Below are 15,874 nucleotides of genomic sequence, written 5' to 3' on the forward strand. Positions count from 1 at the left end.
CGTATTATAATGTGGGTGGAAGGGTGGAAGCATTGCGGGAAGCCACAGGAGGAAGGGGAGGTAAGGGGAACGGGGTAAACGAAGGGAAAATGAAAATGAATATTGTTGGATGTGAAGTTCCTATTGAAAAATAAAAATTTGTTTACCAAAAAAAATAAAATAAATATAATATTTATATGTAAATCTTTTGTTTTTAATAGTTATCTGTAAGGGTCTGCTTGTTAAAAAATAACAAAAATGCACAAAAAATCAAGCTTTTTAGAACTTTTCCTATTAAACTCTGAACATTTGACATAGTATGTATCTTATGCATGCTTACTTGGAGATAAAACCTACTCTGTTCAATGGGATTTATTCCCATGTAAATGTGCACCGTATTTCAGCCTTAGTCCCAAACCATCTCTGAGTACTTGTTTTTTTATGGGCCATCAGATCCTAGTTAATTGAAAAGGGTTTCCTTTAGCCAATAAAAAGCATGATTGGACCAATGTTGAAGGAAACAATCAAGGTACATATTTTAGGACGGCATTCTAAATCAAAAAGGCTTATCAAAAGTTAGTATTCCTCCCCCAAAATGGGGGACCCCTGGCAAACTGGGGGGGTTTGGCAACCCTATTTAGGACGGCATTCTAAATCAAAAAGGCTTACCAAAAGTTAGTATTTAATTTAATTTTTCACATCTCACCTCAGTAACGTGGCTCATCTTTTACATTTTTGTTCATCCACACAGTTCAAAACCCTTGAAAAATAAATGCTCCATACCTCATTATTAAGCCTGCTGATCTGTTGTTTAGTTTCTTCTGCTTTGATAACTAATACAGCAGCACCAACTTCTGTTTCTGTAATGATAATACATAGTGGCAGGTGAATGGAATTAGCATCTTTGGGCAATGCAACTGGTTCTAGGTTTTGTTATTGCAGTGGTTGCTAACCTATGCAAAAATCAGCATTTCAAATCAACAGAGAGGAAATAAGGCTACATCAACCCAGCAAACTAACAAATGATCCGCCTACTGATAAATCAGCACCTGTTGGACAGCATTTTACTATTCCATCACACAGTGATAAATTTGTAGTTCATACTCCTTCATAGCAATTTAAAAAATTAACTGGCTGTGAGACAGATGAGATTTGCCAGCAGTGTTGTGTACTGGGCAGCTGGGATGTGCATTGCAGTTGCCACACCTACACATGAACCTGGCCTTCAATGAGCAGGGATATGATTTCCCCAAGCAGGGTTGCCAGGGCCCTCCTGGCAACTGGCGGGGAATGGCAGGGAGTTATCAGGGAAGAAAGAAAGGCCCAGGCCATGTCACTGGTGGAAGTGATATCATTATGCCAGCAACTTCCTGGCAATGGTCTGGCATTTGGGCAAAAACTCTGGTAAAACTGGCACATCATTATGCCAGCAACTTCCAGGCAATGGTCTGGCATTTGGGCAAAAACTGGCTTCTACCATAGAGTTTTTGTCCAAATACCAGAGTGTTGTCTGGAAGTCACTGGTGTGATGACATCACTTCTTGTGCAATGCCGGCAACATGGCCTTGGCCTTATTCCTTCTACTGGGAAGTCCCCCCACCAGCTGGCTGATCAGTGGCTGGGGGGCAGGGCCTGGCAGTGGGGGACCCCCATCTCCACCAGGGGGGTCTGGCAACCCTATCCTCAGGGAATTATGACATCATAAAAAACCTGCATCATAAAAGAATGACACCAGAATGACACTGCTGGGTAAAAAGGTCTCCTCATTAAACTTTATGTTCCATGCTGTGGAAACAGAGTACTGATCCACAGGCAGGCTTCTATGTATATTTTGGGTTAGGTTGACTATAAAATCTCATTAGGTTCTCTCTGGTTCTTTCGTATAATGATCTCTGTACAAGGTTGTCTGCTGCAAAAGCAATTGGATTTTTTAAAAATCCCTTGAGAAATCACTTAGCATTTATTACTCAGCAGGAGTCTAGTACTCAATGAAAGCCTAATCCTTGGGCTGTGCGTGTATAAAATGCCCGTTAAAAACAACTCCTAAGGCGATTATTAATTATTTTTAAAATTGAGGGAACAATAAAATCCCCCTGCATTGACTTGTGAAATCATTTATTTCATTTAATTAAAACATTTGACTCGTTTAAACAATGGTGTTATTATATTATTAACCCACTGTTAGGTTTAAATGATTTAAATACTTTCTCACCAGCTTCATGTTTTCTCTGTCTCTGTACACCCTTGGTTCAGCATCTCACAACATTTCTAGCTGTGGGCCTGGCCACAGCACTGTGCCTTAACTGAACCCTTTGGTACCTAATTGTCTTTTTACTATCAGTACAATTAGCTGTGCTTCAATTTAACAAGACAATTTAACTAGACGTATTGTTATACACAGTATGCCCTGATTGAAAAAAACAGACATAGTCATGTGGTTTCTTTGCCCGATAGCTGAGAAATAAAAAATTAGAACTTGATAACAACCATTCTATGTTTCTTTTTTCTCACTCTTTCCTGCCTCTTCCTTGAGGATCCTAGTGACGTTAGAAGTGTCAATCCAGACACATCTAAGGCTTTCTCTTTCAGTATGTGGTACACAAAAGGCTGCCCTCTCCAAAAGGTGCATTATGAATCATTTGTAAGATGGCTAAATATAGCACTAACCCCCGATGGTAGGAGATGCTCTGGAATCCTGGCGGAGTTGTTCAGAGCTGAAGTCAAACATCTGGCTCCCCTCATTATTGTTACCATCTTCTGTTCCATCCACAACCCTGTTTTAAAAGATAGATTCAGGTGGGTAGCCTTGTTGGTCTGAAGCAGCAGAACACAGTTTGAGTCCAGTGGCACCATTAAGACCAATAAAGTTTTATTCATGGTATAAGCTTTCGTGTGCATGCATCTGAAGAAGGGGGCATGCACATGGAAGCTTATATATTGAATAAAACTTTGTTGGTCTTAAAGGTGCTGCTGGACTCAAACTCTATTCTCCAGTTTTAAAAGGTACATCATCTTGGGGTATTCATATAGAAATACTACTTTATTGTCCTTATGCATTACCAGCCATATACCACATTCTTAGGCAATTCTAAAATATATGAAATTAACAAATCCCATTATTTGAACCTGAACTGTAAATTAAAAGTTTCTGACAAAGGAGTTATGGCTCTCAAAAGCTTGTATCCCTAAAATCTTGTTAGTTATTAAGGTGCTACTGGACTTGAATCTAGCTCTGTATATTAAAAAAATAATAATCTAGGTCTGTCGATTTATAGTCTATTCCAAAAATTATTAATGTGACGTGCCTCTGAGTTCTCAGAATTACAGGGAGAACCTGCGGACCAATACCAGTCAACCTTAATACAGATGGGAGTCCTGGACTTAATTTAAACTAGAATACAACTCTTAAATAAATGGAGGGGGAAAGGAGTATGTGTTCACTTTCAAAAGTACTAAGTAAACACAGCATCTACTTATACCTAGAACACAGATCGGAAACATTGGGTCCAAGAGTGTGTTTAGTATGTCTTCCATCCCTTTGTTTGTTTCTCATAAATAAAGGTTGATTGATTGGTGTCCCATAAATGGTTAGCTGCAAAACAAATGCTCATTTCGAGAGCTGGATAGGCTTTTCGTAAATTCAAGTATTTGTTTTCTACAGTATTTTTGACAGCTGATGCTAGTACGTCAAATACCTTTGTAATCAGTACAATGGAGAAATATTAAATTTTCTTCTGACAAGTTTAATTTATATTGAAGCTCGACTTCAGCTGTGCACGTCAAGTTCATTTCATGCCTTTCATTTTTTTTATTTGTGAGACTTGTTAGCTGCCTTTTTGGGCTCTTGTCTGTGTCTTTAATAACTGCACCATAAGCAGAAATTAAACTAGCATTGAGTGGAACATTGTAAGCAGGAAAAACTACACCTGGGAAATTTCTGCCTGTTATACAATCATTAATGGCACAGAATGCCCTCAGATGGGCTAAAGCATGGGCTGTGCCTTTGAGATTAGGTGCTGCATCTGTCATACGTTGAATTCACAGCTAATAAATTATTTTATTAGATATGTAGGGGGGAAAGTGAATTATTTTGTATTTATTCAAGTATTATTTGTGTCCTTAATTTGTCTCCTCTTTCCTAAACCTAGCCTATGTAGATACTCACAGTGGCTTATAATGCTATAAAACCAAGACCCCCAAACCCACGGTTTTATTGCAGTGTAGTGGGTTTACCATCATGTGGGCAAAAAACCAAACCAAAACAAAAATTAACCCTAAACAATCATTTCTCATAACAGACCACGTGGAAGCCACCATGTAAGCAGGGTTGCCAACAGATGGCAGAAATCAGTTCCCTTGGAGAAAATAGCTGATTCGGAGTGTGCATTCTATGGCATTACTCCACACTGAGGTCCCGCTTTCCCCAAACTCTGCCCTCCCCAATCTCCACCCCGAAATCTCAAGAAATCTCCTAGCTCAGAGTTGGCAACCCAACATTTTATTCATAACAGTAATAAATAGAATCACACCAATATTGTTAACCTCACCAGTGATCACAAGACAAACATTGCAAACCTGAACAGAGTTATACCATTCTAAACCCTTGGGTTTAAAAGAGTGCAACTCTTCAGATTGCATTGCAAATGTCAAATCATCATGATATATAATACTAAAACTGCTGAACTCACTGTCAATCATGAAGCAACAAAATGTCACCCACAGGCAAAGCAAGAGTCTCTGCATAATTTAAATGATGTTCTAAATAGGCAGAATAATCAATTATCCAACAGAAAAAAATAAATAAATGCTCCAAACAATCAGACAAGCACCAAATATGATCCAGGAGAACAGAATGTTGAAAACATTTAATGAAGAAAAAGTGGGGAAAATAAAATTAATCTGTTCATAGAATCCTGGTGGCAGACACTTTGGGAGTAGTGAGCATTTCCTTATTCTACCTATGCTTCTTTTTGGGCCCTCAAATTGTATAACTGATTATGACAATATTTGTAATGAAGGTACTTACAAAACATGAAAGAGAGGTTTAGAAGCTTTTCCACAAGGTTTAGAAGCTTTTCAATGACAAACACACTACCAGTGGTAAGGAATACCAGCTGTGGTATGAATGTATTCACAGCCAAGAGGAATTAGCCTCTAGTAGTGGAATATTTCTGGAGTGTTTATTTCTGGAAATAAAAAATAATCTACAAATTGCCACCAGTATCATATAAAATCTTCATGGGGAAAGAAAACAAATACTCCACAAGTGGAAGAAGCCTTTGTCTGTGTTGTCAAGTTTAATTTTCTCCTCCTCATTCTTTTGAGTGAGAAAAAAGGATAAAGACTGACCACAACAGCTCCCTAAACAAGCTTGAATCTTAAAGTGCCCTAGCAATGGGAAACAGTGGAACTACTTCAGAGCAAATGCACTGGGAAGGGGGAATCATTCTATCATGAATCTATTTTAAACTAAATGTGCCTTTTACTGCTCTGTAGGCTGAGGCTGGATTGATAAATTTATCAGTGGAGAGAAGTGGAAGATTAATGTGTATATGAAAAACCTGAGCAAATAAAAATAACTTTCAACTCACATCAAAAAACTATATCCTCAAAGGGCTTTAAGAAAAGTGCTGGTGTTGACAAGGTTTAACCCTTCATGCCCAGATATCACAGAGGATGTATATACAAAACAAAGCTGTATATACAAAACAAATGTCTGGAGATTTGAGGGCTCTAAGGTTGCAGGTCTGGGTTGGAAAATTCCTGGAGATTTGGTGGTAGAACATGGGGAAGTTGGGGATTTGGTGGGGAGGGACCCCAGCAGGGTATAACACAGGGCTGGCATCAGTATACCTTGGAGCAGCTCCTGCCCACCAGTGGCCAGCTGGCCAGTGGGAGGAAATTCCCCCCACCCCCAAACCCAGAAGTGAAATAGGTGCATCAGTGACACTGGGGGGGGGAGGATGACACTCTGGTATTTGGGCAAAACTCGATGGTTTGAGGGAGGTTTTAGCATAGAGTTTTGCCCAAAAACCAGAGCATCACCCTGACTTCTGGGTGACATATGGATGTCGTGCAACATCCCCACCCACTCCAGGAAGGCCCCCCAATCGCCCCGTTGGCATAACAATCTGGCAACCCTATCCTGAAGTGGGGCAGCTGCCAGTGGGCCCCACTGCTGCTGACTTTCTGCTCACACATTTCCTCTGATGCCTGCACTCACACCCTTCTAATGCCTGCTTGTGAGTGCTTCGTCACCTGTGTTCCAGTGCTGCTGGAGAACGGCATGTGGGTGGTGCACAAAGCATCAGCATTTGCAGTGGGCCATGGCAGTGGCGCTCCTAGCTGCGCCCATCACCCAGCATCATTGGGGAAAAGATGTGCAGGCAGTCTGGGCAGCTGTTGCTGGTGGGAAAGTGGTGGGAAAGCTGCAAGAGGGGGCATGTGGGTGGGTGGACAAGAAGAGGGACCTGGTGGTGGGCATGGGGGGGGCTCTGAGCAATGTCTTCCCAGGGCCCCCCAAACCCTGGAAGGAGCCCTGGTATAATGCCATAGAGCCCACCCTCTGAAGGAGCCATTTTCTCCAAGGGAACTGATCTCTGTAGTCTGGCGATTTATTGTGATTCTGGGAGATAATCAGCCGCCATCTGGAGGCTGGCAACCTTTTTGTTTTTACATTTCCCCCCATCTGCTGAGTGCTGCTGGGGAGGGGGCAGATTCCCTTTCATCCCTTCGAGACCTGAAGAGCAGTGCTATATTGTTGTGACCAGTGAAAGCGGGAGAAAGGCAAGAACAACCTGGTGGAACTCTGCCAAATAACATCTGGGTCCTGCAGGATTTAATGCAATTCCTCAGGGCCTGTAAGGTGTTTGGTTGAGGACAGCAAGGGTTTCCATCTGTCTGGCACTCCTGTCTCCCATCCTCCTGAGAGGCAGTGGTATAATCGGTAGTCTTAGCATCATCTTATCAGGCTGGTTATTGTATTTTTACTGTTTTTCTATTGTTTTAATTCTTAAATTAACATATGAATGTTCTTGTTGATGCCTACGACCCTGAGCCCTGTTTTACAGAGAAGGGCAGTTTAGAAATCTAATTGAATGAATAAATAAAAATAAATACATTAAAAGCAACCCTAGGACACTAGTTTGGCTCAGCAACAGAGTACGTATCTACTTCTGAACCCAGGTTCAGTCCCTGGCATCTTCAGTTAAAAGGATCAGGAAACAGGTCATGTAAAAGATGTGAAACCCTGGGAAGCCATTGCCAGGCAAGGACAATTTGATGAATTGATGATCTGACTCAGTATAAGGCAAGTTCATGTCAGTACTCAGAACTGTGCAAAAGCCCACAAAAGGCAAATCTTTAAGGCTCCAACTTGACTTGGGCAGAATCCCTCCATTTCACCAGTGCAGACTGTAGACATTGCTGAGGATCAGGCTGACATGGGGGTTGTTACCAGCAATATGGGATGGGCAGAAGGGCTTCCTGATATTATACTGTGAGACTCTGGCTAACAGCCAAACTGCAAGTGGCATGGATAATCAGTGACCCAGTCATGCATTTTAATGGCAAGAAAGCAGCCATGGGGAGGTGGTCAATATGGACTGGGGCCTCAGGACTTCCCTGGAGGCTGTTTTGAGGCCAGGGAAGGGGAACAGACAGACATTTGTACTTTTGCTTTTTAAAAATTTAGTTATCTATCTTTAAATGTTAGAGTTTAATGAAGCCTGGTGTGGGATATTTCTGACTGTGAGAATGAGGGGAGAATTAACCCATCTCCTCAGCACCTTGTCTCTAATCTAAGTCACCCACTCTTGGCCGCTTTTTGCAACTGAAACACACATCTGGGGATGTGATTATGGGTTCCTTGTTCCAATGTAGCTGGACTCTGAATTTTAGCTCAGTCAGGCCAGGGAACTTCATTAAACTTGATCAGAAGAGTTCAGAACTACACAACTCTTTTGTTGTCAGGCCTCAGGAAGTTTCTCTCACAGGTGCCCTGTGGATTAGCTCAGGGACTGTACTGGCATCTTAAGCGAAGCAGCCTTTGGAGACTTCTTCATTCTTCCCTTCACTGTTCTGGGGTTGAATGAAAAATACATGAATTTTCTAGGAATTGTCATTGACCCAGTGTGTGTGCGCGTGGGAGGGGGGGGGAGATATGCTTTTTGATAACAACTAAAGTAAAAATGAAAGTGAATGCTTTATTGTAAGTAAAGAATGCTTTCCTACTTGATCTTCCAATATAGTTGCCAACCTCTAGGTGGGGCCTGGAGATCACTTGGAATTACAACTTATCTCCTGACTGCAGAGATAAATTGCCTGGATAAAACGGCTGTTTTAGAGGGTGGACCTTTATGATATTATACCTCTCTGAGGTTCCTGCCCTCTCCAAACCTTGTCCTCCCCAGGCTCTACCCCCCAAATCTCCAAGAACTTCTCAACTTGGAGTTAGCAAAGCTATCTCCCAAATGGTTTTATCCAGGGGCAGGCTCTCCAGTATCACGTTGACACACAACTTCTCTTCTGGTGGAAACGAGAAATGACAGCATGACATTTGGGGTGCATTCTAGGATTTACTAAAAAATAGAGGTGTTTTTTTTTGCAAATCCTACAGCCCCCTCCCCTTGAGTCATGATGTTTTTTTGATTGCCGGTAGGTCTCTCGCAATAGCAGGAGATCTTGCAAGGTGCAAGGCTAAGTATTATGTGCATACTAGGTGAAAGGTATAGGATGGCCACTGGTGGAGCCCAATAAAACAGGACAGTGTTCACCTACATCCCACTCCCAAGTATTGGGCACTTCTTGTGTGAGTCAACCTCATAGATCTATTACTGACCTGCAGAGCTTTACCTCCCCAGCTGGCATATCCCCATACCAGACATAGTCCCCAGCCTCAGCCAACCATGTCCCCAGGGAACACCCTAGCTGCCCATCATCTTGTTCCCATACACCCTACCATTTGGGGGCCCAGGCCTGCTTCCCCCTCTCCTACCTGAACAAAGCACTGATGTTGTCATTATCTCTGTTCCCTCTTCCTCTGTGTTGGAGCTGGAGCAGCTAGTCATTGTTGGCTTCTCTCCAGTCCTCTTTAAGAATAGCACAACAAGCCATATATGTTCTATATGGTTACCCAATCTCTTATGAGATTTCTTCCTTTTGCAAGAGTTTGGCCACCGTTCTGGTTATCTAGGGAACCGTGGTAGTCAGCAGCATTAGCAAGGCAGTTAAACTGGTAGCCAAATTCTCCTGAAATTCCTTCCTCTCATGAGAGTTTGGGAAGCCCTATCAGGTCCATGTGGCTTACCATGCGGGGATCTGCAGAGAATAAACAGGATAAGCAGGCTCTAGGTCCCGTGCTAAAGTGAGGTGATGAGTGGAGGTGACAGGTTGGATGGGAGGATGATTGTCATTTCCCCAAAGCCCGTTACCCAAGACTGTCTCAGCAGAGTTGGCTCTGCCTATATTTATGCTTCCTGATGCCACATTGGTATCAGAAAGGGGAAAGTGTACTAAAGCAAGACTTTCCTGGGAATGGTCATATCTTTACCTAGGGCTGAGGTCTGGAGGAACAGCACTGGTGAGTGATGTACAGTGGAGCTTGAGGTTCTTCTCTTTCTTTTTGGAATAGTAATGAAGTTCAGTTTCATGCTTGGTTCTTGATGAATTTGCACTGCAGACTCGTATAGGGGAATGGAAGGGCACAGTTCCAGAAGCCAACTGTTTCAAGTTTATCCCAAGATAGCTTTTATTGCTTCCTGACTTCTTCTGCTGGGAGGAAGTTGTGCTTCTTGTATGGACTGGAGTAGCTCCTTCCTCATCTCCTACTTCTTCCTCATCCTCCTCATCCTCCACAATTGATGGAAGCTTCTTGTTTATACTGCCGTTTCCTTTGGAATCTGCCTAAAATAGTGGGAAATCCATATGAATATAACAATTGAGATCTGTTCATTGTGCGGACTTCAATTGCTTGCATCAAGCCAAAAAGTCTACCAAGACTCCAACTGCAGGCATTTTGAACCTTCTTCTTTGTGTTTTTGAAAATCAGTTCCATTATGTGCTTATGAAACAGCCCTCTAGATAAAATAAACTTCATGCAAATGTATTTTGTTACCTAGAAATGTTGCTTAATTTTTGTTCTAAGAGAACTATACAGTCTCTAGTAAAACAATATACCCACTAATACATTTATTTGCATTACACCTTTTCAAATTTGTACTTGATGTCTAACAAGGATCAGAAACATAACAGAGAGCATAAGACCAACAAAAATGATAAAACAAACTAATACTGACAGAACAACAGCATAAAATGAGTCTCCTTACACGTCTGTGGTTTCTTCCCCAAACTAGCCAATATGGTCTTAGTAAAACTGAAGAACCTTGAACCTTGTAAGCCACGTTGACAGCACCCTTACTGGGCTAGTAGGGAAGTGAAGGTTTTTAAATAAGTAAGTAAAACAGCAAACAGAGTCACACTGACCCTGAAAACAGAGGCAGTGTGTGATTGTAAGAGGCAAAAGAGGGGAACATTTCTTGGTAAAAAAAATAATTCTGCAAAAAGGTTTTGGAACAGGAGCACATCTCCTCATGTAGGAGTATTTCTTTCAGTTACAATATATAATACAAGCAGTGACTCACAAGAAACCTGTGGGGAGGGTGCATCCCTTCCCCCTTTTTTGCTTAATTCATTCTCCCCCCCATCTCTAACAATCTTCCTTTTCTTTTTTACCTCTCATTCTATCAGTCTTGCCCACCTCTCTTTCTCCCTCTCTATTTCTCCCCCTATCCACCTCTGACAACCTCCCCTCAGTTCTCCCCTTCCCCTTATCTGTCAACCTACCTACCCCTTCTATCTTATGACCCATGCTCCTTCTCTGTCAATCTTCCCCTCCCCTTCTCTGTCAAACTATCCCCTCTCTCTCCTCCTTCCCTTTGTCTAACAATTTGCCCTCTTTCTTCCCGCCTCTTCTTGTCAATATCCCTTCCATCTCTCTTTTGCCTCCTTCCTTACCTTCCCTTACTGGCTGCAGCAGCTGAAGTGTCTGGGAGCTGCTCCAGACCCAGAGCAGCTCCTGGACACCGGTGCTGCCGTAGCTGGGTCTGGTGAGGCTCCTGTATAATGATGATGCCAGCTGTGAAGAAAAAGATACCCACAGACAGCAGTTTTTACTGGGGGGGGGATTTAAACCCCAATGTATTTTTAATAACGTTGTATAGTTAATAAAGTGGCCCTTGTTTGATCCAAACTGTTATCCGTCTCGTTATTCCAACTGGGGGGGGGGCAAAAAGATACTCACAGACAGCAGTTTTTATTGGGGGGGTGGAATTTAAACCCCAATGTATTTTTAAGATATCAGATTCTTCTGCAAACCCGTGGGTCTCCCCAAGTTTGCAGGAAAAGCTGTTTAGTCAGTGTGGCCCCAATCCCCAGATTTAGATATCCGCAGATAGGAGCCACAGTTGAGAAACAGATACATAGATAGTATATACTTACTTGCATGTGGACTGCAGAATTAATTCCTTATAAAGTCAACATTGACCTCAAATGGTTAAAGCACCATTGATCAAGCAATTGGCTGTATATCACTGGCTGTATATAATTCTATCATACGGTACCCTACTTTCCTTCAGAGAATATGCTGTTATCTCATTTGTTGTTTGCATTCACCCTGTAAGGTAGATTAAGCTGAAAGACAGAGGGTTGGATCCAACCAGCTTTCCTGGTGGTAAAGAAGGAGAAGGGGGTGCCAACCAAAAAGTACATGTTGGGGATCATAGGACCTGCAACAGCAAAAGCCATTTGGGATGGTGGCTATACTAGGGAGGGGAATTGGGTGAGATTGAGGAGAAAAGTTGGCTGGATCAAACCCAGAGATCTTCCTCAAGACTTTTCCATGAAACTCCTAGGGAATTACATGACAGAACAAACATTAGAACTATATATACAGGTAACTGCAATGTAAGCTTCTCCTTCATGGCAGAATACTCATGGAGGAATACATATCAAAAAAGGTTATATCAGAATGTAGAATTGATTTAGCACAAAGTGTAGGACTCTTGAAACCTGTTTATAAATTTACCAAGTAAAAAAACTGAGCTTTTTACTTCGATTTCTAATGTACAATTTTGTGCATGTATGTGCTCAGACTTTCCAAGGCTCACCCCGATGTTTGTGTTCAGCACCAAACCTCAAGTTGGAAATGTGTACTGTAGAAAATAAAAAGTAATTGTGACCATGTGCAGAGTGATTTCTCCTCAGCATTGAGTAATCACAGCATGCCCCAAGAGTAGAATTCAAGAGCAGCATGGTAACAGTATGCTAGCAGTCAACTTGAGCCATAGCCCCTTTCTTGAAAGAAATTAAATGCAGGTATTATTCCGTGGAAGAAATACAGGAAATCAAACTCAGTCTTCCAAATTAAAAAACAAAACTCTCCACCATATTTTTACCTGCTGTCTTAATGACGTGGGAATGCCTTGGTACTCTGATGATCTTTGTTTATCAGCTATGTTAACTTGATTTTAATTTAATTTGCAATTTTTACTCTCTGAACAGTGAAGTTTATGAAATTGATGTTTCCTACTTGATACAGCAGAGTACAGTTGTTATTGAGAAATCCTGGAAAGACTGAGAATGTCAAACACAACAGCAGATAGGATTGAATGTGATCTCTTGAGGAAATGCAGCATCACACAGAAGTTTGAAGCAACATGCAAACTGCTGAGTATTTTGATATGAGATGGTTCAAAATTTAATTAGATTTGTATGCCATGGGATTCTCATATCCTAGGTTATATGCACAAAGATAGGTGACTAAACATGCAGGGCCTAATCTTAAAATCTAGGGGTAGTAATGAAACATGCAAATTCATCCATGCCAATTCAATTACACCCATTACATACAAGGTCCTTTTCAAAGTTTGCTGGAATCCAGAAGAGGCATTCTGACTCAAAAGGGATTCTGGATCCAGCTACAGGGTTGTTGCTGTTTTTTTTAAAAAAAAGAATTTAGCTCATTACATTAAAATCAGACAACCATACCTGACAGACTGACGACTTGTTTGACAATCTTGTAATTACCTGAAAGAACAACAAATAGAGGAAGTAGCAAATACCAGAATCTGCACAATAGCGGTTTCCAGTATCAATTTCAGAGCATGAGATCATGCAGAAGGGAAATCTCACAGCAAAAGTTGTCCATGTCTTTTAATTACATGAGTTGACCAAATAGTTTAATAGAAACAAAATGACTATGAAACTATAGTTTAAAATGTATTAGGCCATTCCTATACAATATTGAAATGGGCAGAATTCCTAAGTGTGTTATTCTGGCTGGTGGGGGAGAGTCACCGCCCCAAACATGACATGTCTACATCACTCGGAAGTGTCATAGGCATCTCAGTGACATCGGAGGGCAACACTCTGGTTTGGGGGCAAAACTCTATGGTAGAATTAGCTTTAAACCATAGAGTTTTGCCCCCAAACCAGAACTTTGTCTCCTGACATTACCAACTATGTCACCCCCGATGTGCCTACGTCACCCGCTCTCCTGGAGCATCCTACTAAGTCCCACATTGGGTTGTCTTTCAGACCTGGCGACCCTAGCCCTGACATCAAAAACAAGTGGCTTTTAAGGGATGATTCACATGACACAAAGTTCTTGTGGCAGCCGCAAGAACTTTGTATTGCATGAGTGCTGGAATTTCCATGTAACCCAGGGCTGTATTCTGATCAAAAATGGTGCACGTGGACCTCCACCTCTGCTGTTTTTGCAAAGTGAAACAGCCCCCCCTTTTGCCTTCAAGTCACAGCTGACTTATGACCTCTGATTTGGTTTGTTTGGACTTGCTCATGAATAAATTTGCTTTGGATCAGGGTAATGGACCCCAGTGCAGGATCAGACCTGGAGCTAGGCAGAGATCTAGAATGTTTGATTAAGAGGTCAGATAAAAAGAAGACTGAGTTCAGATAACTATTTAGTTCAGTGGCATCAACTTTTGGGACACATCTCATCATGGTCTCAGTGAAGTCTCTCAGCTCAGCTTCTGAGAAACCTTCTTTATGTTAATTGAGCCAGAATTTCCCAAACTGACAATGGAATGCCCTAAGTAATTAAATATCAAATAAAGCAAACTAATTATCAAAGCACTACTACTCCTAATAATAATTAACATCAGCCTCTTGTGTTTTACTAAATGTACCTGTGATCATGTTGCAGGCATTTTTTTAATATTCTGCAAAGTTCTTGTGAGATTTCCAAGTTAAATTTTGTAAGTTCAGATAAAGTTTAAAAACACAGCAGGAAAAGCCCCCTAAACTTGGGGGCTTTTCTGAAAAGACCCACTGAATTTTCCAGTGATCTCACCATTTGTTGCTACTTCCTCTCACACTGTCAAAACAGGTTGACTCACATCCTGGAGACCGTTTATCAGGAGAGTGCTTGTGAAATTCTTTATACTCTTGTACCTAGCATAACTAGAAGGGGCAGATTACATTTCTTGAAGATCCAAAGATTTTCCTCAAAAGCTTTAAGCTCAGTTTGTTTGCTACAAAGAAAGGTCTGGATAAAGTATGAGAATAAATGCCCAACGACAACAATTTTAAATTGTGGGGCTGTTTGTGATGGGGACACTTCTTTGTGTTTTGCTCGAAGTCTCTTCCTTTGCCGCTACTGACTCTCCTTTTGTCTCCAGACAGTAAGCAGCTCCCACAGACACAAACAAAGACAAGCACAGACTCTGTAAAGACAGGAGGAAATCTAAAAACCAGGGTATTCTCACTGTGGTCGTTGCACTTGTCTGTCTCTGAGCACATCTGCTATCAGAGGAATTAATTTTAATAGGACCTGGGGAAATGCCCTAGTTTCTAATCTCTTAAATTCTTTTTAAATGGTGATGGAGCCTTGCTTATCCATAAGGAATAAAGACATTAAATAAGAGGAATAACACGGGGAGTTTGTTTCAATAAAAAGTGAAGAAGAGGTTAAAATAGATTTTTCCCTAGTTGTAGCAGGTTGTCCATGGACACCAGAAGCAAAGTAGAGATTGGCTTGGTAACCTATGTTTTGATTAAACTTTTGCCTGAATCTACAAGGTATAACTTTAATGCTTAATATCTCATTCCATTCCATCAGTTAGTTAACTAACCAACCATTTGTAACGAGCTAGTAGTGGCTTAAAGTTCAGTCCTCTGAAGCAGAGTTCTAAGTCCATTGAAGTCAATAGGGTTAGCTGGGTTTAACTTTGGTTAGATACACATTGGGATTGTGGCACTGGGGGAGATTTCAGCCTCTCCCCCCTGATGTTTGTCCAACCTGAAATGACTTAGGAGGCATTATCAGATCCAGAAGGGGAGTGATCTACATTCACCCTCCACAGGACAAAAAAGAACCCCTGGCCATTGTGGATGGGGCAAACAACATATGGTGGAGGCTCAGCCTCTCTTTCCCCCACCATATTGTGGTCTCATTCCAAACTGAGTCCCTGCAATGCTTGGAAAATTAGTTTCCAGCAGCTGGCAGCTGTTAAAAAATGAAGTGTCTAGTTTGGTCCTTAGACTCCATGGGGTTCATCCCTTACTCTGTGAAAACCCAGCCCAACTCTGTGCTCCAGAGCCATTACCAAATTCACTCTCTGCCCTTACCACAAGCATATCAAAGAGGGTCTGAAGAAAGTCTGAGTCACAGTTTCCTAGACTGGAGGGAGAACCTTAGGTACGTGAGAAAGTAAAATCCCAAAGACCATTCCAGTTTCAAATGCTATTGAATGAGTAGCTGTGAAAGCCATTGCTCACATTCAAAGTGATGCCCTGGGGTACAACATTTACCTTGCTTTTAAATAGGCCAGTTCAATGGGGGTTAAGGGAAAGGATAATAGTAACCTACCTAAAAGCA

At 41.6% G+C, this 15,874-nt stretch overlaps 1 protein-coding gene across 1 annotated transcript in view; it reads right to left on the bottom strand.

Moving 5' to 3' along the window:
• KCNH8 (potassium channel, voltage gated eag related subfamily H, member 8) overlaps positions 1-15,874 on the bottom strand; it is a 275,136-nt gene that overhangs the window by 15,419 nt on the left and 243,843 nt on the right. Inside the window, exons 12-15 of the mRNA XM_015426954.1 lie at positions 13,024-13,062; positions 9,530-9,882; positions 2,647-2,753; positions 763-839 (exon numbers count right to left, since the gene is read on the bottom strand). Of these exons, the coding sequence (XP_015282440.1) occupies positions 763-839; positions 2,647-2,753; positions 9,530-9,882; positions 13,024-13,062 (576 nt within the window). The remainder of the gene's footprint in view (positions 1-762; positions 840-2,646; positions 2,754-9,529; positions 9,883-13,023; positions 13,063-15,874) is intronic.

This window comes from Gekko japonicus, unplaced genomic scaffold (assembly GCF_001447785.1).
Source record: "Gekko japonicus isolate JY-2015 unplaced genomic scaffold, Gekko_japonicus_V1.1 scaffold162, whole genome shotgun sequence".
In the NCBI taxonomy this organism is placed as follows: domain Eukaryota; kingdom Metazoa; phylum Chordata; class Lepidosauria; order Squamata; family Gekkonidae; genus Gekko; species Gekko japonicus.